Source organism: Lepus europaeus, chromosome 11, assembly GCF_033115175.1.
Source record: "Lepus europaeus isolate LE1 chromosome 11, mLepTim1.pri, whole genome shotgun sequence".
Classification (NCBI taxonomy): Eukaryota; Metazoa; Chordata; class Mammalia; order Lagomorpha; family Leporidae; genus Lepus; species Lepus europaeus.
In genome coordinates, this window is record NC_084837.1 from 65,684,300 (window position 1) to 65,712,084 (window position 27,785).

Below are 27,785 nucleotides of genomic sequence, written 5' to 3' on the forward strand. Positions count from 1 at the left end.
CGCCTGGGCCAGACGCACGAGCGCAGGCAGCGGGTGCGTGGTCGCCGGCCCGACCTCCGCAGTGCCCGCCGAGCCTCGACCCTCCGGGCCGACCCCCCGCCGCCTCAGCCCGCCGCCATGCGCCTAGCGATGTTGCCCGGCGTGGCGTTGCTTCTCGCCGCGGCCCGCCTCGCCGCTGCCTCCGACGTCCTGGAACTCACAGACGACAACTTCGAGAGTCGCATCACCGACACGGGCTCTGCTGGCCTCATGCTCGTCGAGTTCTTCGCCCCTTGGTGAGGCCACTCTCCCGGGGGAGGGAGGGCCGGGCTGGGCCTGGGGCGAGGGCGGGAACGGTTGGGGCCTACGCAGCGCTGGCGCCCTCCACCATTCCAGCGGGCCCGGGCTGCGGCCGGCGGGTTTCCTAGTCCTGGGGAGCCGAGAGCGGGGAAGTCGCTGCTGCGAGACCCGAGAGGGGAGAACCTCCAGGCTGGACTCCCGCAGGGCCGCATCCTTCCCCCGGTGCTCTTGCGGCACTTCCTATTTGCAGAGGGCTTAGCCACCCCCTCCCCCCTTGGATGTGGATCGCTACAGTTTCTGGGTGAGTCAGTGATCACCGTTCTGCAGTCTACAGATGAGGCATCCCAAAGGCTTGGGGTCGAAGCGATCATTTCAGCAAATCCCGAGGCCCTTGGCTCTCCAGGGTCTTTCCTTTCTTCTTGCAACCCGCCCCCACCAGCCTCTGGTCTCCAGCCAAGGTCACTCCGTGGCTACAGAGGGCTCGCTAAGTGCTTTCCTGAGGAAGGCAGTTATTTTGTCCATCACATGGCTTACAGTTTCTACATTTGTCACTTATTTTTCAGCGCCAGCACAGACCTCTGCAAAATAGAGTACATGAACAAGAGCGAAAACACCACAGTCTGTTTAAATGGGCGGTTTTAATAAGGATTTCTGAGAAATGACCCACACTCCAATGAGAAAGCAACCAGTGTTGGGGAAATACAAAAGGATGACTTAACTGGACAAAGGTGTATTTCCTTAGGGTAGAGCTGATTCAGAATTTGTCCCGGGGAAAGGGAGAGCAAATAGGATTTTCTGTCCACTCAACCTGAATGATTTTTGTTTTTTACCAAATAATTACAGAGAAAACTGTGATTATCTTAATGCTTGGGATAGCTTGGTATGTCCATGCTAATTACAGTACTAATTTCTCACCTTCTGGCACAATGACCCTCAATTAAAACTATCTGTATTCAAAAGTATCAGGAAGACAGTTATTGGTTGGTTCTGACTCTAGTGTTCATTCCCCAGCCCTGAAGACCACCTGAATCAGAAGGATGTGCTAAGAGGCAGCACATTTTGTTTCCAGCTTGTGACAGATTGTGTCCAGGGCATTTTGTGACTCATTGACAGTACTAATTACACATTAAAGGGAGTCTTTACACTTCTCTAGAGTTCATGCTTTCTCTAAGAAACAACTCTTCTCAGTTACATAATCATGCTGCTGACTTTGAGGGGTGTCACTGGGCTTGTCAGAGTGGAACAGGACTTCTTTGACATCCGGGTTGACATCGGGGTCATACAAGGATTTAAAATAAGAATTGCTGGAGAATTGTGGGCCCCTGGACTGTTTAAAGCAGAATTTTCGTTTCAGTTGAATGCCTTCTTTCCAACTAAGTTGGTGCACATGCTTCCCTGAAAACTGCATATCCCATCATGCACTAAACTATCCCAAGGATTGGGTGGATCTGTGTTGTGTCTGCTTCTAATTGGTTTGGAAGACAAGGTCATCCTTCACAAAGCCCACAAGGAAGATCAGTTTTCTGAATGAGCAATTTGGAATTGAGGAAGTCTCCTGTTGATAATGTCCTTATTTCTTTGCATTCAATTATGTTTATTAACACTTAACCTGGAAATGGGTTCTGACTGTTGTGTCCTTTTTGTACAGGTCAGAAGTAGTGATGTCTCACAAGTTAAATAGGAACAGTTAAAGAATCCCTATTAAAAGTAAAATGGACCTGTTTGGGGCAAGTTGTTATTCTTAGATCTTTTTTGCTTTCATTTTACAAGTGAAAGGTTTTTTTTAAATATTTATTTGTTTGTTTGAATTTCAGAGTTAGAGACCTTCCATCTGCTGGTTCACTCTCCAGATGGTCGCAATAACGGGCTGAGCCAGACAGAAGCTGGGACCCAGGAGCTTCATCTGGTTCTCCCATATGGGTTCCAGGGGCCCAAACACTTGGGCCATCTTCAGCTGCATTTTCCAGACCATTAGGGAGCTGGATTGGAAGTGGAGCAGCTGGGACTCAAACCAGTGTCTCTGTGGATTGCTGGCTTTGCAGAAGGCGTTTTTACCTGCTATACGATGCCAGCTGCTGAAAGATTTTTTTTTTTTAAGACTTATTTATTTGAAAATCAGAATTAGAGAGAGGAGGAGAGGCAGAGAGAGAGAAAGAAGTTTTTCCATCCGCTGGTTCACTCTACACCGATACGAAGATAGGAGCCAGGAGCTTTTTTTGGGTCTCCAACTGGGGGTGCAGGGATACAAGGACTTGCGCCATCTTCTATTGCTTTCCCAGGCCATAGCAGAGAGCTGGATCAGAAGTGGAGCAGCCAGGACTTGAACCGGCATCCATATGGGATACTAGCACTCCTGCATTGAAAGATTTCTTTGCAGTTGTCTTTACAGACTACTCTTTCCATTATGAGTTAATTATCTATATGTAAGGATGGGAGCATCAGAATTTCTCAGGGGAAATCTAAAGCACTATTTAGATGTTTATGATAATTTCTGCCAAGTATTCATAAGCGGTGAGTTGATTTTAAGTCTTCAGCATCTACTATAGGCTGTGGCTCTTTTTTTAATGTGCATTTTCTCAAAGATTAACTCATTTATTTGAAAGGCAGAGAGAGAGGGAAAGATAGATCTTTTGTCTGCTGATTCACTCCCCAAATGGTCACAACAGCCAGGGCTAGGCCAGGCCAAAGCCAGGAGCCAGGGACTCCAGTACGTGGGCTGTCATCTGCTGCTTCCCAGGTTCATTAACAGGGAGCTGGATCAGAAGTGTTGGGTGTCTCCAACACTCTAGAGACACAGCGGGATGTCCTTAGCTGTGGCCTAACCCACTGTACCACAACATGCATACCTAACTTTATTTTTTATTTCTTTGAAGGGCAGAGGGGCAGAGAGACAGATATTCCATCTTCTGGTTCATTCCCCAAATATCTACAACAGCTTGGGCTGGGCCAAATGAAAGCTAGAAACCCGGAACTCCATCCGGGTCTCTCGTGTGGGTGGCAGGGACCCAAGTACTTGAGCTATCACCTGCTGCTTCCTGGGATGTGCGGTAGCAGGAAGTTGGAATCAGAGGCATATCTGGACCTCCAATCCAGTCACTCTGACGTGGAATGTTCTAGAGCAGGGGCGGGGACATCCTGCCTGTGAGCAACCGCAGGCAGGACTTGAAATTAGTTAAACCTTAGCAGGGTAAATGTTTTAAAAGAATCTGTTTGTTTAAAAGAGTTACAGAGAGAAGGAGAGACAGAGAAATCTTCCATCTTCTGGTTTACTCCTTAAATGGCTGTGACCAGGGCTGGGCCAGGCCAAAACCAGGAGCTGCTTCTGGGTCTCCCACATAGTTGACACAGGCTCAGGGACGTGAGCCACTTTATGCTGCTTTCCCAGGCACATTAGCGGAGAGCTGGATTGGAAGTGGAGCAGCTGGGACTCAAACCTGTGTCCATATGGGATATCTGTCACCTCTTCTATCTGGTGTTCTTGGAGAAGGAAGGAACCATATCAATTTTTCTGTCAGAGCCTAAAACAGCACTTAGCGTATGGCAGGCATGAAGTGATGATTGTTGGTTGAATATATGTTGTATATTATATATTATATAATGTTGCTCATTATCTTCTACTAGGTACCTATGGTACCTATCTCTAAGGGTAGATAGGATTTTTTTTTTTAAAGGATTTATTTTATTTATTTGAAAGACAGAGTTACAGAGATAGGTAGAGACAGAGAGGTCTTCCATCCGCTGGCTCACTCCCCAGATGGCTGCAACGGCGGGAGCTGCGCCGATCCAGAGCCAGGAGCTTTTTCCGAGTCTTCCACGTGGGTGCAGGGGCCCAAGGATTTGTGCCATCTTCTACTGCTTTTCCAGGCCATAGCAGAGAGCTGTGAAGAGGAAGAGGAACAGCTGGGACTTGAATCGGCACCCATATGGGATGCGGGCGCTTCAGGCCAGGGCATTAACCCACTGCGCCACAGCGCTACCCCGGGATTGTTTGTTAATACTTTGTAGAGGTGGGTGAGAAAAGTAATGATCAATTTTGGTGGATTTTTGTAACTAACTTCCCTTGAACTCCACCTGAGTTCCATTGCTGGTGGATTTGAAGGGAGCAGCCTGCTCCAACTTCACTGGCACTCCTATGTGCATTTGATAACTTCAGGAAAGCTGCCAGTGCTTAGGGCATTGTTTTCAGTTCCTGCCTGGCAGCTTAGACATCTGGTTTGTTCCCAGATTCCAGGAGATTCTCAGTTAGTAAGCCATGTTTACTTACAATTTTTTTTCTCTTCAGGTGTTTAAATATAGTTGAAGTGAAACTATTAAATGTTAACTTTGATAATTACTAGATATGTGACAGGAATCTCTGTTCTGTCTCCTTATTGTTGCTGTCACTCTGGTCCAAGCTTTCATTATCTGGCATGTGAAATAGAGGATTTTCAAGGTTGCTTTATTCTTGGTTCTGTGCTCTTCTCTTCTTGCTGGCCCCATACCTTCCTAGCTTATGGAGTCTTTTTTTTTTTTTTTTTTTTTTTTGACAGGCAGAGTAGATAGAGAGACAGAGAGAAAGGTCTTCCTTTGCCATTCACCCTCCAATGGCCGCCGCGGCCGGCGCACCGTGCTGATCCGATGGCAGGAGTCAGGTGCTTCTCCTGGTCTCCCATGGGGTGCAGGGTCCAAGCACTTGGGCCATCCTCTACTGCACTCCCTGGCCACAGCAGAGAGCTGGCCTGGAAGAGGGGCAACCGGGACAGAATCCGGCGCCCCGACCGGGAGTAGAACCCGGTGTGCCGGCACCGCAAGGCAGAGGATTAGCCTGTTGAGCCACGGCGCTGGCCAGCTTATGGAGTCTTAATACTATATAGCACACATTTATTATCTTTCCAAAAAGCAAAGTTCCTTAAGGTTTTCTGAATACATCATTCTAGCTAGCACTCTCTTACCTTTGCTCTACTGTTGCCCACATCTAGAATACCTTACCCAGAGCTGGCACTGTGGCACAACTGGTTAAAGCCCCAATCTGTGGTGCTGCTTCCCAAATGGGCACTGATGAATTCTGGCTACTCCACCTACGATCCAGCTCCCTGCTAATGTGCCTAGGAGAGCCGCAGAGGATGCCCAAGTGCTTGTGCCCCTGCACACACGTGGGAAACCTGGAAAAGACTTCTGGCTCCTAGCTTCAGCCTGGGCCAGCTCTAGTCATTGTGGCTATTTGGGGAGTAAGCCAGCAGATGAGAGACCTCTCTCTGTCTCTATCTCTCTCTGTAGCTCTTCCTTTCAAATAAATAAAATAAATCTTTAAAAAATAATAATAAAATACCTTACCCAGGGCCTGCTTTGTAGTGTAGTGGGTAAAGCTGCTGCCTGTGACGCCATCATCCCATAGGGTGCTGCTTGGTGTCCCGGCTATTCCACTTCAGATCCCAGCTCGCTAGTGGAAAAAGCAGCAACTGATGGCCCAAGTATTTGGATCTCTGCTACCCATGTGGGAGATCCAGATGAAGATACTGGCTTTGACTTCAGCCTGTCGGAACCCTCACCCTTGCAGCCATCTGAGGAATGAACCAGCCAGCAGGTGGAAGATCTCTCTCTCTCTCTCCCCTTCTTTATAACTCTTTCAAATAAACAAATACATTTTTAAAAACAATAATACTTTACCCTTGGGCTGGGCATTGTGGCACAGTGGGTTAAGTGGCTGCGTGAGAAACCTGTGGTATTGGAGTAACTTGTTTGAGGCCTGGCTGCTCTGTTTCTGAATAAAAAAGTCGCTGATTATGAGAACTTTCTCACTAAGAAAGAAATGCCACAATTGAAGCTATGATAGGCAAGACACATCAATATCAGAAAGTATACCTGTGAAATACAGCATAAGGAGTATCATTTACTATTTAGTCTTAAAAAAAAAAAAAAAGCCAGTATAGTTGAACCCTCTGTGAACCCTGCCCTATTTTATGCACTCCTATCCTGAATTTGCTGTGTCACTGTTAACTTATTTAAACTTTCAAATAATTACTTTGAGGGGCCTGCATTGTGGCACAGCTTGTTTTTAAAGAATTGTTTGTTTGAAAGGCAGAGTGACGGAGAAGACAGGAATCTTGCATCTGCTGGTTCACTCCCCACAGGGCTGCGACACCCAGGGCTTGGCCACACTGAAGCCAGGAGCCCAGAACTCCATCAGGGTCTCCCACATGGGTGGCAGGGCCCTAAGCATATGGGCCTTTATCCACTGCCTTCCCTAGCAAGTGGCAGCTTATTAACCCACTGCACCACAACACCAGCCCCAATCCTTTGTTTTGAACAAGTTTTAGAGATAAAATATTTCCAAGTTACTTAGCTGTTCATCACTTCATAAAACAAATTGAGACTGTTAGCTATGAAATAGGTGCTCAAGTTTGTTATCTATTCTGTTTTCTGTTTTTGCTGTCTGGGGAGGTTACAGAACTTTTCACCTTACAATGATCCCTCTGCAACCCATTGACTTGCAGAGATGATGTACAGCTGTGTTAGTTTTAGATTGATAAGAATACTTTGGCCGGCGCCGCACCTCACTAGGCTAATCCTCCGCCTTGCGGTGCCGGCACACCGGGTTCTAGTCCCGGTCGGGGCGCCGGATTCTGTCCCGGTTGCCCCTCTTCCAGGCCAGCTCTCTGCTGTGGGCAGGGAGTGCAGTGGAGGATGGCCCAAGTGCTTGGGCCCTGCACCCCATGGGAGACCAGGAGAAGCACCTGACTCCTGCCATCGGATCAGTGAGATGCGCTAACCGCAGCAGCCATTGGAGGGTGAACCAACGGCAAAGGAAGACCTTTCTCTCTGTCTCTCTCTCGCTCTCTCTCACTATGCACTCTGCCTGTCAAAAAAAAAAAAAAAAAAAAATACACACCCCACCCCTGTTGCATGTACAGTGTACCTGTGGGACTATTAGGACTTTCTGGGCAGAGGAGCAGGTGTTTCTGTTGACCCTCTGGGAAAATTACTCTAGTTTACATGTTTTTATCAGTTCTCATGGCCAGGTGAACTCTGTAGGTTTAACTCTCTTTCTTAAGTACTTCATCCTGATGTTGTGTTGAAACTCAATTGAGAAGAAAAAGGTCTTCACTGAAATGCTACTGTATCTTTTTGTATCAAAGAAGTCCTTTCTGAGCCTCATCCACTACACCCTCAAACTGGGTTTCTGGTCATAGAGTCATGTTGAAGGAATGGAGCAAAACACTTGGTGCTGATTCTTAAAGAGTTAATATTGGGTGCTGGTGCTGTGGCACAGTGAGGTGAGTTAAGGTCTGCCTGTGGCAATGGCATCCCCCTTCCAATCCAGCTTCCTGTTAATGGCCTAGGAAAGCAGTGGAAGATGGCCCAAGTGCTTGGATGCCTGCACTTGTATGAGAGACCCAGAAGAAGCTCGGATCAACCAGCTCCTGCCGTTGCAGCCATTTAGGGGTGAAACAAAGGTTGGAAGACCTTTCCCTCTGTCTCGTCCTCTCTCTATCTGTAACTCTGCCTTTCAAGTAAAAATAAGTCTTAAAAAAAAAAAAGTTATATTGTACTTGGAATCTTACAAGGTTTTAGTCAAAATTAATTAATTAATTTACTTATTTATCTGAAAGGCAAGAGTGACAGAGATCTTTCATCTACCAAGTGACTGCCCAAATGACTGCAACGGTCAGGCCTGGACCATGCTGAAGCCAAGAGCCCAGAACCTCATCTGAGTCTCCTACATGAGTGACAGGGGCCCAAGTAGTTGGGCAAACTTCCACTGCTTACCTGGCCATCAACAGGAAGGAAGCTGGATCCAAAGTGAAACAGCTAGGACTTGATCTGGCACTTGAATACAGGATGCCAGCATCACAAGTGGTGGCTTGACCCACTGTGCACAGTATTGGCCTCTAGTCACTGTATTTTTTTTTTTTTTTTGACAGGCAGAGTGGATAGTGAGAGAGAGACAGAGAGAAAGGTCTTCCTTTTTGCCGTTGGTTCACCCTCCAATGGCCGCTGCGGCCGGCGCATCGCGCTGATCCGAAGCCGGGAGCCAGGTGCTTCTCCTGGTCTCCCACACGGGTGCAGGGCCCAAGCACTTGGGCCATCCTCCACTGCCTTCCCGGGCCATAGCAGAGAGCTGGCCTGGAAGAGGGGCAACCGGGATAGAATCCGGCTCCCCAACCGGGACTAGAACCCGGTGTGCCGGCGCCGTAAGGTGGAGGATTAGCCTGTTGAGCCACGGCGCCGGCCTAGTCACTGTATTTTTAAGAACCAGATGCTGGCCGGCGCCGTGGGAGGATTAGCCTGTTGAGCCACGGTGCCGGCCTAGTCACTGTATTTTTAAGAACCAGATGCTGGCCGGCGCCGTGGCTCAACAGGCTAATCCTCCGCCTAGTGGCGCCGGCACGCCAGGTTCTAGTCCCGGTCGGGGCGCCAGATTCTGTCCCGGTTGCCCCTCTTCCAGGCCAGCTCTCTGCTGTGGCCAGGGAGTGCAGTGGAGGATGGCCCAAGTACTTGGGCCCTGCACCCCATGGGAGACCAGGATAAGCACCTGGCTCCCATCTTCGGATCAGCGCGATGCGCCGGCCGCAGCAGCCATTGGAGGGTGAACCAACGGCAAAGGAAGACCTTTCTTTCTCTGTCTCTCTCTCTCACTGTCCACTCTGCCTGTCAAAAAAAAAAAAAAAGAACCAAATGCTACACCTTCCTTTGGGGGAGTGCTACCAGAAATGAGATTATTGCTATCTTGTCCTTCATTTTAGCCTCATTTGTTCCTTCTTTAGTGTGGAGTGTACTTGTGACTACAACCTTCAAGACTCCGTTATGTTAATTGAGAATAAATTTTGTGCTGCTCTGAGCCAGTGCTATAGAGTGATCCTCAGGCTTGAGACAGGATGTTTGTCTTCCGAGAACTCTGGTTTACCTTAGCAATAATGAATATTGCTCAGCTGATACTTTGCTTTTGGAAACGACTGCTAGTTCAACAGTAGTATTATAATTTAAGATTCTTTCTAGATACAGAATTCACAGATTTGTAGGATTAAACTGAGAATTTGGCTTTTCCATATGTTTACATTTAGGTGTGGACACTGCAAGAGGCTTGCCCCTGAGTATGAAGCTGCAGCTACTAGATTAAAAGGAATAGTCCCACTAGCAAAGGTGAGTACAGGTGGATTCTTTGTTAAAGGATATGAGGTATTTTATGTTTGTAATATTAACTGATTTTTCTCTACTCTTAGGATGCTAAGAAAAATGAACACTAGTTTCTGAACAAATACAAAACTGACTATGATGTTATAGTTTCAAAAGACTTAAAGTAGTGAGACTAAGGAAATTATTGGCATAAGAAACAAAATATATTGGTAAATAAAAATATACAGGGCAAATACGGAAAGTAAAAGTGCAGCTCTAAAGGTTAGAGAAAAATGATTGAGTGAATGATTTTCCCTAAACCATATTTTAATATTCACAGTGATGGGAATGGGAAAATAAAAGGATATTGATGAATATGTAACCATCTGGTCAACTGTAAACTTACTATTTTTATGACTAAAGTAAATGCTTCCAGCATTTTGTCATTATTCTGTAGTTTTCCCAGTTTAAAAGTTCAGCTCTCTACCTGAAATAGTAAATGCAAGTATAAGGCTGTTTTTAGAAACTGTCTTATTTTTATTTTTATTCTTATTTATTTGAAAGGCATAGTTGCAGATAGAGGAAAAGATAGACAAAGAGATCTTCCATCTGCTAGTTCACTCCCTAAATGGCTGTAATGGCCAGGGCTGGGCCAGGCTGAAGCTAGGAATCCAGAACTCCATCTAGGGTTCCCACATGAGTGGCAGGGCCCCAAGCACTTGGACCATCTTCGGCAGCTTTCCCAGGTGCATTAGCAGCACTCTGGTATATGGGATGCCAGCAGTGTAAGTGGCAGCTTCACGCACTGCACCACAACACCAGCCCCTTGGAAACTACTTTTAATTGTGATATTAAACAGCTTGGTAAAGAGGGGAAAACTTCATGGTTTAATTCCTGCCTCATATGACTATAGACACATTAATTGTCTAGACATCCATTTACCTTAGAAATTATTTCCCTTCTTTCTGAGTTTCACTAGATTTGTTATGCAGTGGTTTAGCTGATTCAGGGTAGCTCTGGGAGCATCTACATTTGTTGGTACCTTTGTTAATAACTCTAGATATTTGCAAAATCACACTATACCCCATCACACATAAGAATATGTATATATACCCATCTTTCTTTCCCCTTGATCATAGTTCTTTTCAAAGTAAGCCAAAGCAAGTGGTTTATCCCTTAATGTTCTGAGGCAGGAAAAAAGATGGAGACCACTGCTTTAAATAACAGAAACTCACAGGGACAGAATTAAGTAGTAATTTTGCCTATTTGTATGAACTCTAGAAATCTAAATTCTTTAAGATCTAGTGGTCTTTGATGTGTTTGCTGCACATTTCTTGATCCTCTTATGCCCTGATCAGTTCTAATATTTTCTGAACATGGAAATGACCTGCAGTAGGTGTCTGGATAACAAAATAATTTGTTTTAATATTAGGTTGATTGCACTGCCAACACAAACACCTGTAACAAGTATGGAGTCAGTGGATATCCAACACTGAAGATATTTAGAGATGGTGAAGAAGCAGGTGCTTACGATGGGCCTAGGACTGCCGGTAAGGATCCCAGGTTGTGTTCTGGCAACTGAATTTGTTAAGTACAGGTTTCTTTGTAGTGAAGGAATGAGAATGTGTTTTTCTACACAGTGTACTTTGGGTTGTAAAAGTTCCTTATCTAATAGGACAGTTTGATAAGTATACAAAAGACTTCTCTAAATGGATATGAGTAATAGAGGAAAATACTTGAACTTGAGTTACAAGATCAGCAAAGCATTTTCTCATTTGGTAAGGGGGCTGGCACTGCAGTATGGTAGGTTAAGCTTCTGCTTGTGGCTGTTCCATTTCTGATCCAGCCCCCTGCTAATGGCCTGGGAAAGCAGTGGAAGTTGACCCAAGTGCTTGGGCCCCTGCATCCACATGGGAGAGCTGGAAGAGGCTCCTGGCTTCAGATTGGCCCAGCTCTGGGGGTTGTGGCCATTTGGGGAGTGAACCAGTGGACGGAAGACCTTTCTCCCTCTCTCTGCCTATAACTCTGCCTCTCAAGTAAATAAATAAATCTTTTTTTTTTTTTTTTTTTAAGTACCTACTCTGCCAGCTATTCTGTAGATACACTATGTGCTTGATATTGATAAAGCTAAAGTCTCTAGTTTTGTGGAACTTACATTCTGGGAGAAAAAGGGAAAAAAAAGGCCACCAACATTATAAAAATATATATGGATAATCATCTAATACCAGTTAGGATGGCAGCTGTTAAAAAAAAAATGTAGGCAGCCATGTGATACAGCGTTATGTTGCCAATTGGGATATCTGCATTCTATATCTTGAGTGCTAGTTTGAGTTCCAGTTAGTCCATTTCTCATCCAGCTTTCTATTGATGTGCACTGTAGGAGGCAGTAGGCAATGGCTCAAGTGTTTAGGTTTCTGCTGTCCACATAGGAGACCTGGATAGAGCTCTCAGCTTTGGCCTGGTCCAGCTTAGGCTGTTATAGTCATTTGGGACGTGAACTAGTGAATGGAAGAACTCTTTGTCTATTGCCTTTCAAATAAAAGGGAAAAATGATTAAAGCTGTTAAACTTTATTTTTAAAGATTTATTTATTTATTTGAAAGGCAGAGTTACACAGAGAAGGAGAGGCAGAGAAAGAGAGAGGTCTTCCATCCACTGGTCCACTCCCCAAAAAAACCGCAATGGCCTGAGCTAGGCCAGTCTAAAGCCAGGAGCTTCTTCTGGGTCTCCCATGCGGGTGCAGGGACCCAAGGACTTGGGCCATCTTCTGCTGCTTTCCCAAGCCACAGCAGAAAGCTGGATCAGAAATGGAGTAGCCGAGACTTGAACCAGCACCCATATGGGATGCCAGTGATGCAAGCGGTGGCTTTACCCACTATGCCCACAGCAGCCAGTGATGGGCCAGGCCAAAGCCAGAATCCCAGAACCCAATCGAGGTTTCAGACAAGAGTGGCAGCAATACAAGTACTGCACATTATCAGGAAGCTGGACTTGAGGGCAGAGCCAGGATTGAAACTTGTGCACTCTGTTAAAGGATGTGTGTGTCCCAAGTGGTGTCTGATAACTGTTGTGCCAAATGCCTGTCCTGTGATTCTTTTTTTTTTTTTTTTTTTTAAGATTTATTTATTTGTGGCCGGCGCCGTGGCTTAACAGGCTAATCCTCCGCCTTGCAGCACCGGCACACCGGGTTCTAGTCCCAGTTGGGGCGCCGGATTCTATCCCAGTTGCCCCTCTTCCAGGCCAGCTCTCTGCTATGGCCCGGGAAGGCAGTGGAGGATGGCCCAAGTGCTTGGGCCCTGCACCCGTGTGGGAGACCAGGAGAAGCACCTGGCTCCTGGCTTCGGATCAGCGCGATGCGCCGGCTGCAGCAGCCATTGGAGGGTGAACCAACGGCAAAAAGGAAGACCTTTCTCTCTGTCTCTCTCTCTCTCACTATCCACTCTGCCTGGCAAAAAAAAAAAAAAAATTATTTATTTGTTTGAAAGAGTTACAGAGGCCAGTGCCACGGCTCAATTGGCTAATCCTCCACCTGCGGTGCCGGCACCCCAGGTTCTAGTCCCGGTTGGGGCGCCAGATTCTGTCCTGGTTGCTCTTCTTCCAGTCCAGCTCTGCTGTGGCCCGGGAAGGCAGTGGAAGATGTCCCAAGTACTTGGGCCCTGCACCCATATGGGAAATCAGGAAGAAGCACCTGGCTCCTGGCTTCAGATTGGCACAGCGCGCTGGCCGTAGCAGCCATTTGAGGGGTGAACCAATGGAAGGAAGACCTTTCTCTCTAAGGAAGGAAGGAAAAGAAAGAAAGAGTTACAGAGAAAGAGAAGGAGAGGCAGAAAGAGGCCTTCGATTCACTGATTCACTCCTCAGTTGGCCACAGTGGCCAGAGCTGCACCTATCTGGAGCCAGGAGTGAGGTGCTTCCTCCTGGTCTCCCATGTGGTTGCAGGGGCCCAAGGACTTGGACCATCTTCTGCTTTCCAAGGCCACAGCAGAGAGCTGGATCAGAAGTGGAGCACCCAGGACTCGAACCAGTGCCCATATAGGATGCCGGCACTGCAGGCAGTGGCTTTACCCACTATGCCACAGCGCTTGCCCCCCATGATTCGTTTTTTAAGATTTTGTGTGTGTGTGTGTGTGTTTGTGTAGCTAGCCCCTCACTCCTCAACAGCAAAATGTGATTTTTGGCTGGCTCCTTCATGTACATGATATATTTTAACCTATATATGGTTAAATTCCTATAGAAGCTGGCAAGTCACTGCATTTTTTGTTTTAAAAAATAGAAAGCTACAGATGACCCTTTGTGCTGCTTGAGAGTAAGAACATGTATTTTCATTTAATTTATTTGCAGAATGATGTTTATAAGATTTTTAATGTGATGAGCACTAGAGCAGAACAAAAACTCCTGTTTGGAATCTACTTGGTAGTGAAGAGTTTAGAGGCACAAGGGGGCCAGCGTTATGACATAGCAGGTAAAGCCGCTATGTGCAATATCGGCATCCCATATGGGCACTGATTTGATTCCTGGCTGCTCCACTTCCTATCCAGCTCCCTGCTAATGTGCCTGGAAAAATCACAGAGGATGGCCCAAGTGTTAGGGCCCCTGCCACCCACATGTGAGACCTAGATGAAGCTCCTGGCTTCAGCCTAGTCCAGCCCTGGCTACTGGGGCCATTGGGGAGTGAAACAAAATCTCCATCTCTCTGTCATAACTCTATCATTCAAATAAAATAAATATTTTTTAAAAAGAGAGACAAATAGGGGCTGGCACACTGCTTTAATCCTCCGCCTGCGGTGCTGGCATCCCATGTGGGCGCTGGTTCTAGTCCTAGATGCTCCTCTTCCCGTTCAGCTCTCTGCTGTGGCCTGGGAAAGCAGTGGAAGATGGCCCAAGTGCCTGGGCCCCTGCACCCATGTGGAAGACCGGGAGGAAACTCCTGGCTCCTGGCTTTGGAATGACACCGTTCTGGCAGTTGCAGCCATTTGGGGAGTGAACCAATGAAGGGAAGACCTTTCTCTATGTCTCTTCCTCTCACTGTCTGTTACTCTGCCTCTCAAATAAATAAAAAATATTTAAAAAGAGACCAATAATAAATTTCTTTGGAAGTCAGTTAACAGTTGCAAATGCATATACCCTTGACCCAGTGAATTCACTTTACCTAATATATTTACTTACTTACAATATGACAGTGATACAGTGTTACTTATATCACAGAATCAGGTGTAACAGCTGGAGATTCGAAACATGTCCATCATTTGTGTCTGGTTAAATAAATTATGGTGGTCTATACGGTGCTGTAATAAAAGGTTGAGGTGGCTCATTATGTACATTGATAGAAACTATCTCTGAGCTGTTAAATGACAAAAAAAATAGAGAACATGCATATGTCGCCATTTTTGAGGATAAAAAAAGAAAAATGATAAATATGTAAATGTTTGTGCTTAAAATATTTGTAAGGGTATACTGGAAGCTGAAATCTCATCTTGTGGGGAGGAAACTGAGTGACCAGTAACAAGGGTGGGAAAAAAGCTTCATTGTATATACCCTTCTGCACATTTTCAATTTTGGATCATCTGAAGTTTTCAAAAATTATAATTGCTGTACCTTTAATCTTGACTTCTAAGATGGAATTGTCAGCCACTTGAAGAAGCAGGCAGGACCAGCTTCAGTGCCTCTCGGGACTGAGGAAGATTTTAAGAAGTTCATTAGTGATAAAGATGCCTCTGTGGTGGGTAAGTAGCAAGTATTTATTCCAAAATCATCAGTTGGCTTTCAGACATCCTTCATGTGTGGGAAAACTATGAATTTACAACAGTTAGGAAACGTTGGGGGCAGTTTAAGCAACTATTAGATCAGTATTGCCATAATGTGGGGCAATTGATGTTTTGAATGGCTGTGCTCTTACAGATATAAAAGTTTAATTTTTGTTAAAGGTCTAGAATAGAAATATCTTCAGCTTTTTCTATCACTTCTTAAAATCTTAGACTTAACTTATATTTTCACAGTAATCTGCTTTCTGCAGTATTGCCCTGTCTTTAACAATTTTAAATGTGGTATGTGATATATTTGACAAAATTTAAACATGTAAGTTGTGTTTCTACTTCTCTTAATTACTGTAAAAAATGGACTTTGTGTCAACAGAAGATGATTTATCATTTAAATTTTACTAAAAGATACTTAACTGGATTTTACCATGTGTTTTACCAAGAATTAATTCTGAGTAGGCAATTATTAATATTTGTTTTGGTCACTTTTCTAAACCTGGCATTCTAATGACAGGTAAGACAGAAAAAGAGTGAAATCACTCATAGTTTATTTTGATATGCTATTTTAATTTGATCCTTTCGATACCAGAAATAGTAGTTTGCCCAAATTTATTCACTTGTAAAAAAGGAGAAGACTTGAACCAAGATCTTCTCTTGTAGCTGTCTCAGAAATGTTTCTTTAAAAGGAAGAGAAACATTTCTCTTTCTGAATGCTGTTTCAGATATGAGGTACTCATGGAAGGAGCAGACCCAGTCCTATTTACCTTACTTTGCTTAACCATAATAGAATGAAGACTTTGAGAAACAGAAGATCTTAAAAGTATTGAACATCTCTCAGCACTTACTGCTTCTTCCTGTGTCTGGTATGTTTTTTGTAGGTTTCTTCAAGGATTTATTCAGTGAAGCTCACTCTGAGTTCCTAAAAGCAGCCAGCAACTTGAGGGATAAGTACAGATTTGCACACACCAATGTTGAGTCTCTGGTGAAGGAGTATGATGATGATGGAGAGTAAGTGACTGCTGAGTGCCCGTGTAAATCTTTGGAGCAAGTGCTATTATGTGAGCTCATGGTTGTTTTGCCTGTTTCCAAAATTTTATTGAACCTTTGCTAGGCGAAGGTAAGTGCTGGAAACTTGCTGTCATTGAGAGGCGTCTACCTACTAGAGAAGGCATAAATAAGTGATTATATATAAAAATGTAAGGGGAGTGGTATATGGAAATGTGTTATGATGGAAATGTACAAGGATACTTCAGAAAGTGTCGGAGGAGGGCATTTGGCCTAGCAAGGGAGACGCCAGCTGAGATGCCCACCTCCCACATCAGATCGCCTGCATTCACGTCCCAGCTCTGCTGCCCTTCCAGCTTCCCACCCTGAGACAGCAGGGTACGGCTCAGGTGTTTCCTGCCACGTTTGTGAGAGACAAGGATGGAGTTCTCAGCTCCTGCTTCAGCCTGGCCCCAACCCAAGCTGTTGCAGGCATTTGGGGAGTGAAAGAACAGATCAGAGATCTTTTTGTCTGTCTTTACCTTTTTTCGTCTCTGCCTTTCAAATAAATAAATAAATAAATATATATATATATATATATATTTTTTTTTTATTTATTTAAAAAAATCCAGGCTGGCGCCGTGGCTTAACAGCCTAATCCTCCACCTTGCGGCGCCGGCACCCCGGGTTCTAGTCCCGGTTGGGGCACCGGATTCTATCCCGGTTGCCCCTCTTCCAGTCCAGCTCTCTGCTATGGCCCGGGAAGGCAGTGGAGGATGGCCCAAGTGCTTGGGCCCTGCACCCATGTGGGAGACCAGGAGAAGCACCTGGCTCCTGGCTTCGGATCAGCGAGATGCGCCGGCCGCAGCGGCCATTGGAGGGTGAACCAACGGCAAAAAGGAAGACCTTTCTCTCTGACTCTCTCTCTCACTATCCACTCTGCCTGTCAAAAAAAAAAATCCATATCCCATATCAGAGTCCCTGGGTTTGATGCTTGTTTTTGGCTCCTGACTCCAGCTTCCTGCAAGTATGGATCCTGGGAGGCAGTGGTGATGGCTTAAATAATTGGGGCCATCCACATAGGAGACCTGGATTGAATTTCCAGCTCCCAGTTTTGCCTCTGCCCCCAAACCAGCCCCACCTCCCACCACCATTTTAGTCATTTGGAGAGTTGAACAAGTGGATGAGAGCTCTATGTTTCCATCTCAAGTAACATTTTTAAGCAGATCCTCAAGGACTTAAGAGTTAAATTTTAGAAGTTAATGGAAAAATGGAATTAAACAGTTTATTTTGAGTGCAAAAATTTTTGAAATCCATGATAAGTTTTTTGTGATATACATATTCTGTGAACTTTTTTTTCATTAATTTATTTGAAAAGAGTTACACAGAGAGAGGAGAGGCAGAGAAAGAGGCGTCTTCCATCCGCTGGTTTACTCCCCAGTTGGCCACAGTGGCTGGAGCTACGCAGATCCGAAGCCAGGAGCCTCCTCTGGGTCTCCCATGCGGGTGCAGGATCCCAAGGACTTGGGCCATGCTCCACTGCCCTCCGAGGCCACAGCAGAGAGCTAGATTGGAAGTGGAGCAGCCAGGTCTCAAACCAGTGCCCATATGGGATGCTGGCGCTTCAGGCCAGGGCGTTAACTCACTGTGTCATAGCGCTGGTCCCAGAACTTTTTGAAAATTTCATAATTAGAAAGCATTGGGAGTACAAAAAGATGGAAGTTTGGTTTTGTTGTTGTTGTTGTTGTTTTCTTAAAGAATGGAGGACAGTCAGAAAAAGTTTCATAGAGCAGGTGACTTCAAAGATCAATTTTCCCAGGTAGATTATAACAGTTGTGATAAAAATTATTCCAGATAAAGCAGCTGAAATGAAGGCCCAGGGATATAAGAGAGCTGTGGCATCTTTGGACTCCCATAGTACTGCAAGGATATTGTTTTTGAGTGAGGTGATAATGAAAGTTAAGCAGAAACCAACCTAAAGCCTGTAAGTGCATTACAAGAGTTTAGATTTTATCTTCTAGACATTTGAGAGCCATTGAGCTAGGGAGTAATGTGACTAATTTTGTGTTTCAGAACATGGTGGTGGTTTGAAAAGGGAGTAGGGGGAAAGCAGTTAGGAAGTGGTGAACAGCAGCCAGGGCTTGAACCAAGCTAAATCCAGGAGTCTGGAACTCCATTCTGGTCTCCCACGTAGGAGGCAGAGGCTTTCCAAGGCACATTAGCAGGGAGTTAGATTGGAAGTAGAGTAGCTGGAACTTGGACCAGCACCCATATGAGATGTTGGCTCTGCAGGGGGCAGCTTAAACTATGCCATAGCACTAGCCCCAACTATTTTTTTTTTTTAAGAGTTATTTATTTGAAAGGCAGAGTTAGGGACAGAGAGAGGAGAGTGGTCTTAGTTTGCTTGTTTACTCCCCAAATGATCACAATAGTCAGGGCTGGGCCAGGATGAAGCCAGGAGCTAGGAACTTCACCTGGGTCTACCACGTGGGTGTCAGGGACCCAAGTATTTGGACCATCCTCTGCTGCTTTCCCAGGCACAATAGCAGAAAGCTAAAAAAATTTTAAGAGTGGACATTTAGCCTAGCAGTTAACACATTGGAGTACCAAGGTTTGATTCCTGACTCCAGCTACCAACTCCAACTTCCTGCTAAGGCAGATCCTGGGAGGCAGTGGTGATGTTTCAGATGGTTGGGTTCTTGTCATCTATGTGGTAGGTATGGGTTAAGTTCCCAGGTCTTAACATTCATCCCAGCCATTGTGGTCATTTTTAAGAATGAACTAGTAGTTGGGGGATCTCTCTCCCTCTCCTCATCCTTTCCTCCTTCCCTCAGACTGCCTCTCAAATAAATAAATGATTAAAAGAATTTTAGCCCTGTTCACATTCTTGCTTGCACAGCATGCTTGTATTAGGTTCCTGTTTGCCATGCAGTTTCCCTGTGTTCCATGAAAATGTGCTTTAATTAACATACAGGTAGTTAATGGCTAATTTGGAAGTATGATAAAAGATACAAAATAATGATATTTTCCCTTCTTCACTTCCTCCGTCCCTCCTCCCATTCTTTTATTTTCTCTTTCTTTTTCTTTCCTTTTTGAATTATATTGAATCTATTGTAATTATTACAAAAACATAAAAATAGTCATGTTTTCTAGCAAAGTGAGTACTAGATATAAACCAAACCAAAGATGCAGTTTTTCCTGAACAAAAGGCTGGAAATTAAAGGAATTTGCATCCTCAGTGGATTGAGGAAAGTTTGACTAAAGCGAGAGGCAAAGCAGTACAAACGAGAAATATTAGTAAACTTGGTTCATTGAGAAATGCAGAACAAAGGAATTTCTGGAGAACTGAAGCTAAATATTATTCATAATTGTATTTCTACCTATAACATTTTATAACTTGAAGAAATCTTGAAGACGTTTTCTAATGAAATATTTTTCTTACTGTGTGAAGTGAATTTCCAAGGAGAGTAGCAGGGTAAAGTACCCGTTAGTAGGAGCATTCTCTATTTTTTATACATTTTGGGATAAGTTGTATTCTGTTTGCTGCTGTTTTTAGAGGTTTTGGAATTATCTATTCTGACCCCACCTGAAGCCCAGAAGGACTTTGCAGCCCAAGGTTTATTAAGCCTTTATACCCAGTTATTGTATTTGAGATTAAAATGGTTAACATCCCAGTATAGAAGGTCATGTTGCATCTGGATCTGTAGCCTCAGAAAAGAATGCTTTGTGCTTAGATGGTAGTAGCAAAGTTACATAGTCTGAGCTGTAGATAAAAGATACAATATAGTCCCTCTGCTACCTGTCTACTCAGAGGTTTTGTTTGTTTGTTTGTTTGTTTTAAAGGGGTATCACCTTATTTCGTCCATCACATCTGACGAACAAGTTTGAGGACAAGACTGTGGCATATACAGAACAGAAGATGACTACGGGCAAGATTAAAAAGTTTATCCAAGAAAACATGTGTGTACCTCTTGATACCATGCCTGGGTTTCTTTGCTTCATTCTAGTTTTACCTCAGTTATTAAGCATTGCTATGTTTTGACTTACAGAACCTATTCAGGGTTTTTTTTAAATACAGTTTGAAGTTTATGTTAGAGCAATAATATATGGGCCCTAGAAGTCATGTGTAAGGTATATTGCTCAGTACTTGTCATAAATGTTGAAAATTTCTTTCTCTTTTAAGTGCTGTCAGTTAGTTATAATGCTATAATGTCCCTAATAAACATGCCTAAGTTAATGGATTATTTCATTTCAGTTTTGGTATCTGTCCTCACATGACAGAAGACAATAAAGATTTGATACAAGGCAAGGACTTACTTATGGCTTACTATGATGTGGACTATGAAAAGAATGCCAAAGGGTCTAACTACTGGAGAAACAGGTAATAAGAATTGTGTTTTCTCTTTGTAAACAAGTTTGCCCAGTGTGTATACAGTCCCCTCTTCTAACTATCTTGTTAAGAACAGATGAGAATTGTGAATTTGGGGTGGGCATTGTGCAGCAGGTTAAGCTGCCACTTGAGATTCCTACATCCCCTAAAACAGTGCATATTTTGAGTCCTGGCTCCTCTGCCTTTGATTAAGCATCCTGCTAATGTGCCTGGGAAGGCAGCGGGTGATGGCCCAAGTACTTGGTTCCCTACTGCCCATGCAGGAGACTGAGATGGAGTTCTTGGCTCCCAGCCAGGCCCCGGCAGTTGTGAGCAACTGGGGAGTGAAACAGTGGGTGGAAGATCTCTGTCACTCTATTTCAAATAAATCTTAAAAAGGGGGGGAATTGGGAACATGTGGCTCCCGGAAACTGCATTTGAAGCCTTGTGCATAACATAAACTGTTTTGAAAGGGTATTGGGCATCACTCCCAAGGATGTTCCTTTGCATTGTGACATGGTGACTCCAGACCTTACAGTAAAACATACAAATTTGATGTAAAATGCACTTAAGACATTGTGCCCACTGTCAATGCATTTTACCCTTGCCAATTTTCTTTTCAGATCTGTCATTATGCCTGCACTAGAGTTTACAGTTATGTAACAAGATTCATTGAAGGTCAACCATTTGATTGGTTGCCTCCAATTTGGCAGTGTTGTTCAGTATGGCATTAAAATATACCATATCCCCATGTCAGTACACAGAATACAAGTTCAGAATGATTCTAGAGTGCTGCATGGATTGGCAAAGTTAGTTTTTGCTTTCTAAGTTCTTCTTAGTTTTAAAAATGCTTTACCATGCTAGTACAGTCTTGGCACAAATGTCTCTTGTTTCCCACAGAGTAATGATGGTGGCAAAGAAGTTCCTGGATGCTGGACACAAACTCAATTTTGCTGTAGCTAGCCGTAAAACCTTTAGCCATGAACTTTCTGATTTTGGCTTGGAAAGCAGTACTGGAGAGGTTCCTGTTGTTGCTATCAGAACTGCTAAAGGAGAGAAGTTTGTCATGCAGGAGGAGTTCTCGTGAGTTGCTTGTTGGTGTGGCACAATCTTCTTTCTTCTTTGAATACCACATGGTCCTAATGTAAACTTAGGGAAATTGGAAAGAGCCTAAGACCCCAAGATACAGGGGTGGGCGCTTGACACAGAAGTTTAAGTTACAACTTAGGTCACCTGCATCCTGTATTGGAGTGCCTGGGTCAAGTTCTGGCCACTCTGCTTCCAGTCTGGCTTCCTACTGATGCACACTGTAGGAGACAGTAGATCATGACTCAATTACTTGGATCCCTGTCACTCATGTAGGAGACCTGCATGGAGTTCCAGGCTTTGGCCCGGCCCAGTCCCAGCTATTGCAGGCAGCTGAGGTGTGAATCAGTGGATGGAAGACCTCTCTCTTTTTGCCTTTCAAATAAAGTTTAAATCTATAGGGGCTAGTGCTGTGGCGAAATAGGCTAAGCCTCCACCTGTAGCGCCATCATCCCATATGGGTACTGGTTCTAGTCCGTGCTGCTCCTCTTCCGATCCAGCTCTCTGCTTATGGCCTGGGAAAGCAGTAGAGGGTGGCCCAAGTGCTTGGGCCCCTGCAGCCATGTGGGAGACCCGGAAGAAGCTCTTGGCTTTGGATAGGCTCAGCTCCGGCCATTTAGGGGGTGAATCAGTGAATGGAAGACCTTTCTCTCTGTCTCTCCCTCTCTAACTCTACTTCTCAAATAAATAAAATATTTTTAAAATAAATAAGTAGAGACCACAGGGGCTGGCATTACGGTGTAGCAGGTAAAGCCGCTGCCAGCATCCCATTTGGGCACTGCTGTGTGTCCACTTGGGATCCAGCTCCCTGCTAATAGCCTAGAAAAAGCTACAGAAGATGGCTCAAGTGCTTGGGCCACTGCTACCCACATGGGAAACCTGGAAGAAGTTCCTGGTTCTTGGCTTCGGCCCAACACAGCCCTCACCATTGCAGCCATCTGGGTAATGAACCAGTGAATGGAAGATCTTTTCTGTCTTACCCTCTCTCTCTGTAACTCTGACTTTCAAATAAATCTTTTTTAAAAAGAAATCTCAGGCACAATTTTTATATTCACCTTCTGGAACAAGAATAAAATCTTCCTTGTGAGCTAGTCAGTAAAACAAGAAACTATAAATACCCACTGTCCTCCAGAGCAACCAAGTAAGACCTAGTTCTTCTGTAAAAAGCAAGTTTACAAAACATCAGCATTTCCTCCTTTTGAATTTTGCAATCCATAAAGAGTGCACTAGAAATGGAAGAGAGGTGGTTTATTTCTTTTTCCATATTGAGAAATAAGAGTACCTCTTGGCTGGTGCCGTGGCTCAATAGGCTAATCCTCTGCCTGCGGCGCCGGCACCCCAGGTTCTAGTCCCGGTCAGGGTGCCGGATTCTGTCCCGGTTGCTCCTCTTCCAGTCCAGCTCTCTGCTGTGGCCCAGGAGTGCAGTGGAGGATGGCCCAAGTCCTTGGGCCCTGCCCCCACATGGGAGACCAGGAGAAGCACCTGGCTCCTGGCTTCGGAGCAGCGCGGTGCGCCAGCCACAGTGCACCAGCCGCAGTGGCCATTGGAGGGTGAACCAACGGCAAAGGAAGACCTTTCTCTCTGTCTCTCTCTCTCTCTCTCACTGTCCACTCTGCCTGTCAAAAAAAAAAAAGAGTACCTCTCCCCTTTTAGCCTTAAATTCAAGCTAAAATATGTGGAAACTACTCAAAGGAGTTGTTTATGCTCAGTAAATTAACACACTTGACCCTTGTCTTTGCATTTGCAGGCGTGATGGCAAGGCTCTGGAAAGGTTCCTGCAGGATTACTTTGATGGCAATCTGAAGAGATACCTGAAATCTGAGCCCATCCCAGAGAGCAATGATGGGCCTGTAAAGGTGAGGTGCTCACAGCTGCACCAAACCTAGGAGCAGTTACTCCTCCTCGTTTCCTTATTTAGACTCAAAATTCTGCGTCTGAATGTATATTTTGTTGGCTTTTTTGTCTTTATTTTTGGTCCTTCCCTCCCTGAGCTGTAAGATAAGCATTGGTAAGCTCCACAATCTGCAGAGCCAGGAATGTAAAACCTTCTTAGAATTTTCTGATGGAATTTATACTTAAGCTAGCTTACTCTTTGGGGTAGAGTAAGCTAGTCCCTAAGAGTAGTTTTGTTGCTCTGACAGTTAGGTAACCCATGTATTTCCTATGACTTCCTAAATGTAATTGGCAGATGACAGACATGGGAATGAGTTGGTTTCTGGGGAGTGGCATCTTTAATACAGTCAGTCTGTAAATATGGTTTGGTTTCCCATCACTTCTTTTCTATGATACCACATCCAATTTGAGAGGGGATTGGATACAGAAACAAATACAGCTTTTGTATTTACTCTTTTCTTCACTTAAAAACTAAAGAATCTTCTATGTTTTCTTTCCAGGTAGTGGTAGCAGAGAATTTTGATGAAATAGTGAATAATGAAAATAAAGATGTCCTGATTGAGTTTTATGCTCCTTGGTGTGGTCACTGTAAGAATCTGGAGCCCAAGTATAAAGAACTGGGAGAGAAGGTAAGCCTCAACCCTGTTCTTTTGCTAAAGTTTGAGCGGCAAGTTTGCATACATGCCCAGCATTGGTTGCTTGGTTATTCCAGTTAGTCCGGTTCCTGAGTATTGGTAGATATTTTTCAGTCTACTTGCTTTCTCTTGTTCGCCACCTAGTGTCTGTAACTTGTCAGTACCTCAGTTATCCATTTTAATTTGGCATTCCTCAATCTAGTTTATGGTTAAAAATACCCAGGAGCTTCTGAATTTTGGTGGTGGCTTAGGAATCTATAAGTTCCTCCTTTTTTTTTTTTTTTTTTTTTTTCAATATTTGAAAGGCAGAGTGATGGGATTGGGGGCAGATACCGTCCATCCACTGGTTTCCTTCCCCTAAAGTCTGCAGTAGCTGAGGTTGGACCACACTGAAGCCAGGAGCTAGGAACTCCGTCCAGATATCCCATGTGGGTGGAAGAAACCCAAGCACTCAGGCAGTTATCCACTGCCTCCCAGGCACATTAACAGGAACTTGGATGGAAAGCAGAGTATCTGGGATTCAACCAAACACTCCAATATAGAATGCAGGCCTCTTAAGCAGAAGTTTAACCCTCTGCACCACAATACCCACCTTAAAACACTTAGCCCTCATAGTGTCTTACTCAGGTAAGGTAAATTTGAAGGTGCCTATATGTACAGTTTTTTTTGTTTTTTACTTTATACAATAAAGTTTATCTGGCTCATGATTCTGGTGACTGTCACCAGCATCCTGGTGAGGGCCTCTGGGTTGTGTCACAACAGGACCTAGTAGAAGAAAAGGAATGACCATGTGTGGAAGGGATATAGAGGGGTTTTGGTTTTTTGTTTTTTTTTTTTTTTTAAGATTTATTTATTTATTTATTTGAAAGTCAAAGTTACACAGTGAAGGAGAGACAGAGAGAGAGAGGCTTCCATTCACTGGCTTACTCCCCAATTGGCCATAATGGCCAGAGCTGCACCAATCCAAAGGCAGGAGCCAGGAGCCTCCTCCAGGTTTCCCACTTGGGTTCAGAGGCCTAAGCACCTGGGCCATCCTCCACCACCTTCCCAGGCCACAGCAGAGAGCTGGATCGGAAGTGGAGCAGCTGGGACTCGAACCAGTGCCCACATGGGATGCCGGTACTGCTAGTGGCAGCTCCACCCACTACACCACAGCGCTGGCCCCTGGATATAGAGTCTTAATAAGTAGGATCCAGGAGAGAAAAAAGAACCTTGTGGAATATTAGATAATATCTGTAAGCAGTACTGCTCTTCTCATCTGGAGCAGTAACTTAACAAATGTAGTTGAAGAATGAAGTTGTTGTTAAGTCTTGAATTGACTAAATGTGTCTCATTCACTGAAAACTTGAAATTTAAAGATCTAACCTTTACACCCACAGCTCAGCAAAGACCCAAATATTGTCATTGCCAAGATGGATGCCACAGCCAATGATGTGCCTTCTCCATATGAAGTCAGAGGGTAAGTAGATTAAAAATTAACAAAAACATCTAGGCAGCCATTAGGAAAAAATAAGCTTGTAAGCCAAAGGAAACCATTTCTTTATTAAACATGGTTTGGGGGCTCTTGATACATAGAAAACCACTGATTGCTTCTGCAGTGCGGGTCCACATGACTGTCAGAAGTCATGTGAGCCCTTGTTTCTGGGTTTTGATAGGATATAATTTAGACTGTTATAAAACAGTATTGGATCACACTGGAAAGCATAAAGAGAAGTTTCTCTTTTTAAAAAAAATTTATTTATTGGCTGGCGCCGTGGCTTAACAGGCTAATCCTCCACCTTGCGGCACTGGCACACCAGGTTCTAGTCCTGGTCAAGGCGCCGGATTCTATCCTGGTTGCCCCTCTTCCAGGCCAGCTCTCTGCTATGGCCCGGGAAGGCAGTGGAGGATGGCCCAAGTGCTTGGGCCCTGCACCCGCATGGGAGACCAGGAGAAGCACCCGGCTCCTGGCTTCAGATCAGCGCAGTGTGCCGGCCGCAGCGGCCATTGGAGGGTGAACCAATGGCACAAAAGGAAGACCTTTCTGTCTCTCTCTCTCACTATCCACTCTGCCTGTCCAAAAAAAAAAAAAAAATTATTTATTTATTTGAATGTTTCAGAGAAGCATCTGATTGCTGGCTGGTTTACTGCTGGCTGGTTCACTCCCCAAATGGCCACAACAGCCAGAGCTGGGCCAATCTGAGGCCAGGAGCTTCTTCTGGGTCTCCCCAATGGGTGCGGGTGCCCAAGGAGTTGGGCCATCTTCCACTGCTTTCCCAGGCCATAGCAGAGAGCTGGATTGGAAGTGGATCAGCTAGGACTTGAAGCCACACCCATATGAGATGCCGGCACTGTGGGCGGCAGCTTTACCTGCTACACCACAATGCCGCCCCAATAAAGAGAAGTTATTCCCGGAAACAGTTAGGGAAGTATGTTGGAGTTACTCTGGAACCTGAAATTAATAAGCTCTTTTTTTTTCTTTCCTAGTTTTCCTACCATCTACTTCTCTCCAGCTAACAAGAAGCTAAGTCCAAAGAAATATGAAGTAAGTGCATCTGCTCATCTTTCCACAAACATATAGAGACATAAACACACTTGTGTATATCCAGTGTTTCTATTTTGTCAATTTAATATGAAATTATGCTGTTACGGTAAATATATGTGGTTGCTTAAGTGCTTTTATAATCTCAGAAGCCTCCTATTGGGGAAAAAAATCCAGGATTTTTCTTAAGAAAAATTTTCAGCATAACTTTTTATTTTTTAGGGTGGCCGTGAATTAAGTGATTTTATTAGCTATCTACAGCGAGAGGCTACAAATCCCCCTATAATTCAAGATGAAAAACCCAAAAAGAAGAAGAAGGCACAGGAGGATCTCTAAAGCAGCAGCCAAATACACCACTTTGTAAAAGGACTCTTTACCAGACATGGGGAAATTATTGGGGAGGACTGGGACCCATGTGGGGTTATTACCTCTCGGAGCTGAGAGGACAGAATGGATGTAATCTGAATCCTATTCAATTTTCTCTAAACTGTTTCTTAGCTGCACTGTTTATGAAAATACCAGGACCAGTTCATGTTTGTGGTTTTGGGGAAAATTAATTTGTGTTGGGGAGAATGTTGTGGGGGTGGGGGGAATTGAGTTGGGGGGTTATTTTCTAATTTTTTTTGTACATTTGGAACAGTGACAATAAATAAGCCCCCTTTAAATTGTCTTTTTTTTCTCCCGTGGAATGGGAAACCAAAGGTTCTCTGTTCAATAGGACTTTACAGTGCTTGAAATGTTCTATGATCAGCACTGTTAAGTATGTATGAAAGGTGGCTGGGAACGGCAGTTTTAATTTTCATTAATTCCAAAAGCCAAATACTGGCCACTGTAGTGGTCAACTCAGTCCAACTCACCTCACATTGTTGCCCATGTCCCCAGCCTGATGATTATAACAGGTGAGGGGTCTTTGTGATTGGGCTGTTTCTGGCCCCGCCAATGCCCTAAGGATGGGTTGTTTATCCTTGCCATGCAGCTGCACTTACTGCTTGCCTACACCTCCCAAGGACTGTTCTCTGCCCAGAAATGTCCTATGTGGGTGTGGCATCAAGTTGGGGCTCAGGAATTGCTGGGTGCAGCTCTCTTCCCCCAAAGCCTAAGGTGTGGCCCATTAACTTCCCTCTCTGGTAGAACCAGAGAAAATCAGTTAGGAGTGAAGCCTGTACTTCC

General features: G+C 44.6%; 1 protein-coding gene across 1 annotated transcript; it reads left to right on the forward strand.

Moving 5' to 3' along the window:
- The first annotated feature begins 40 nt into the window (after positions 1 to 40).
- On the forward strand, positions 41 to 27,210 carry PDIA3 (protein disulfide isomerase family A member 3). Its single transcript, XM_062205799.1, has 13 exons — positions 41 to 275; positions 9,321 to 9,399; positions 10,805 to 10,922; positions 14,987 to 15,094; positions 16,006 to 16,135; positions 19,955 to 20,071; positions 20,367 to 20,492; positions 21,381 to 21,563; positions 23,314 to 23,422; positions 23,960 to 24,088; positions 25,474 to 25,553; positions 26,561 to 26,618; positions 26,838 to 27,210. Exons 1-13 carry the CDS (start codon positions 118 to 120, stop codon positions 26,949 to 26,951), a joined length of 1,509 nt encoding a protein of 502 aa, XP_062061783.1. The 5' UTR covers positions 41 to 117; the 3' UTR covers positions 26,952 to 27,210.
- The last annotated feature ends 575 nt before the right edge of the window (positions 27,211 to 27,785 follow it).

What these genes read in the sequence shown, in the direction of transcription:
- PDIA3 (XM_062205799.1), top strand. Translation starts at nt 118, where the DNA reads ATGCGCCTAGCGATGTTGCCCGGCGTGGCGTTGCTTCTCGCCGCGGCC. An exon ending in GAGTATGATGATGATGGAGA is followed by an intron (nt 16,136 to 19,954) that starts GTAAGTGACTGC and finishes TTTGTTTTAAAG; the next exon opens with GGGTATCACCTTATTTCGTC. An exon ending in AAGTTTATCCAAGAAAACAT is followed by an intron (nt 20,072 to 20,366) that starts GTGTGTACCTCT and finishes ATTTCATTTCAG; the next exon opens with TTTTGGTATCTGTCCTCACA.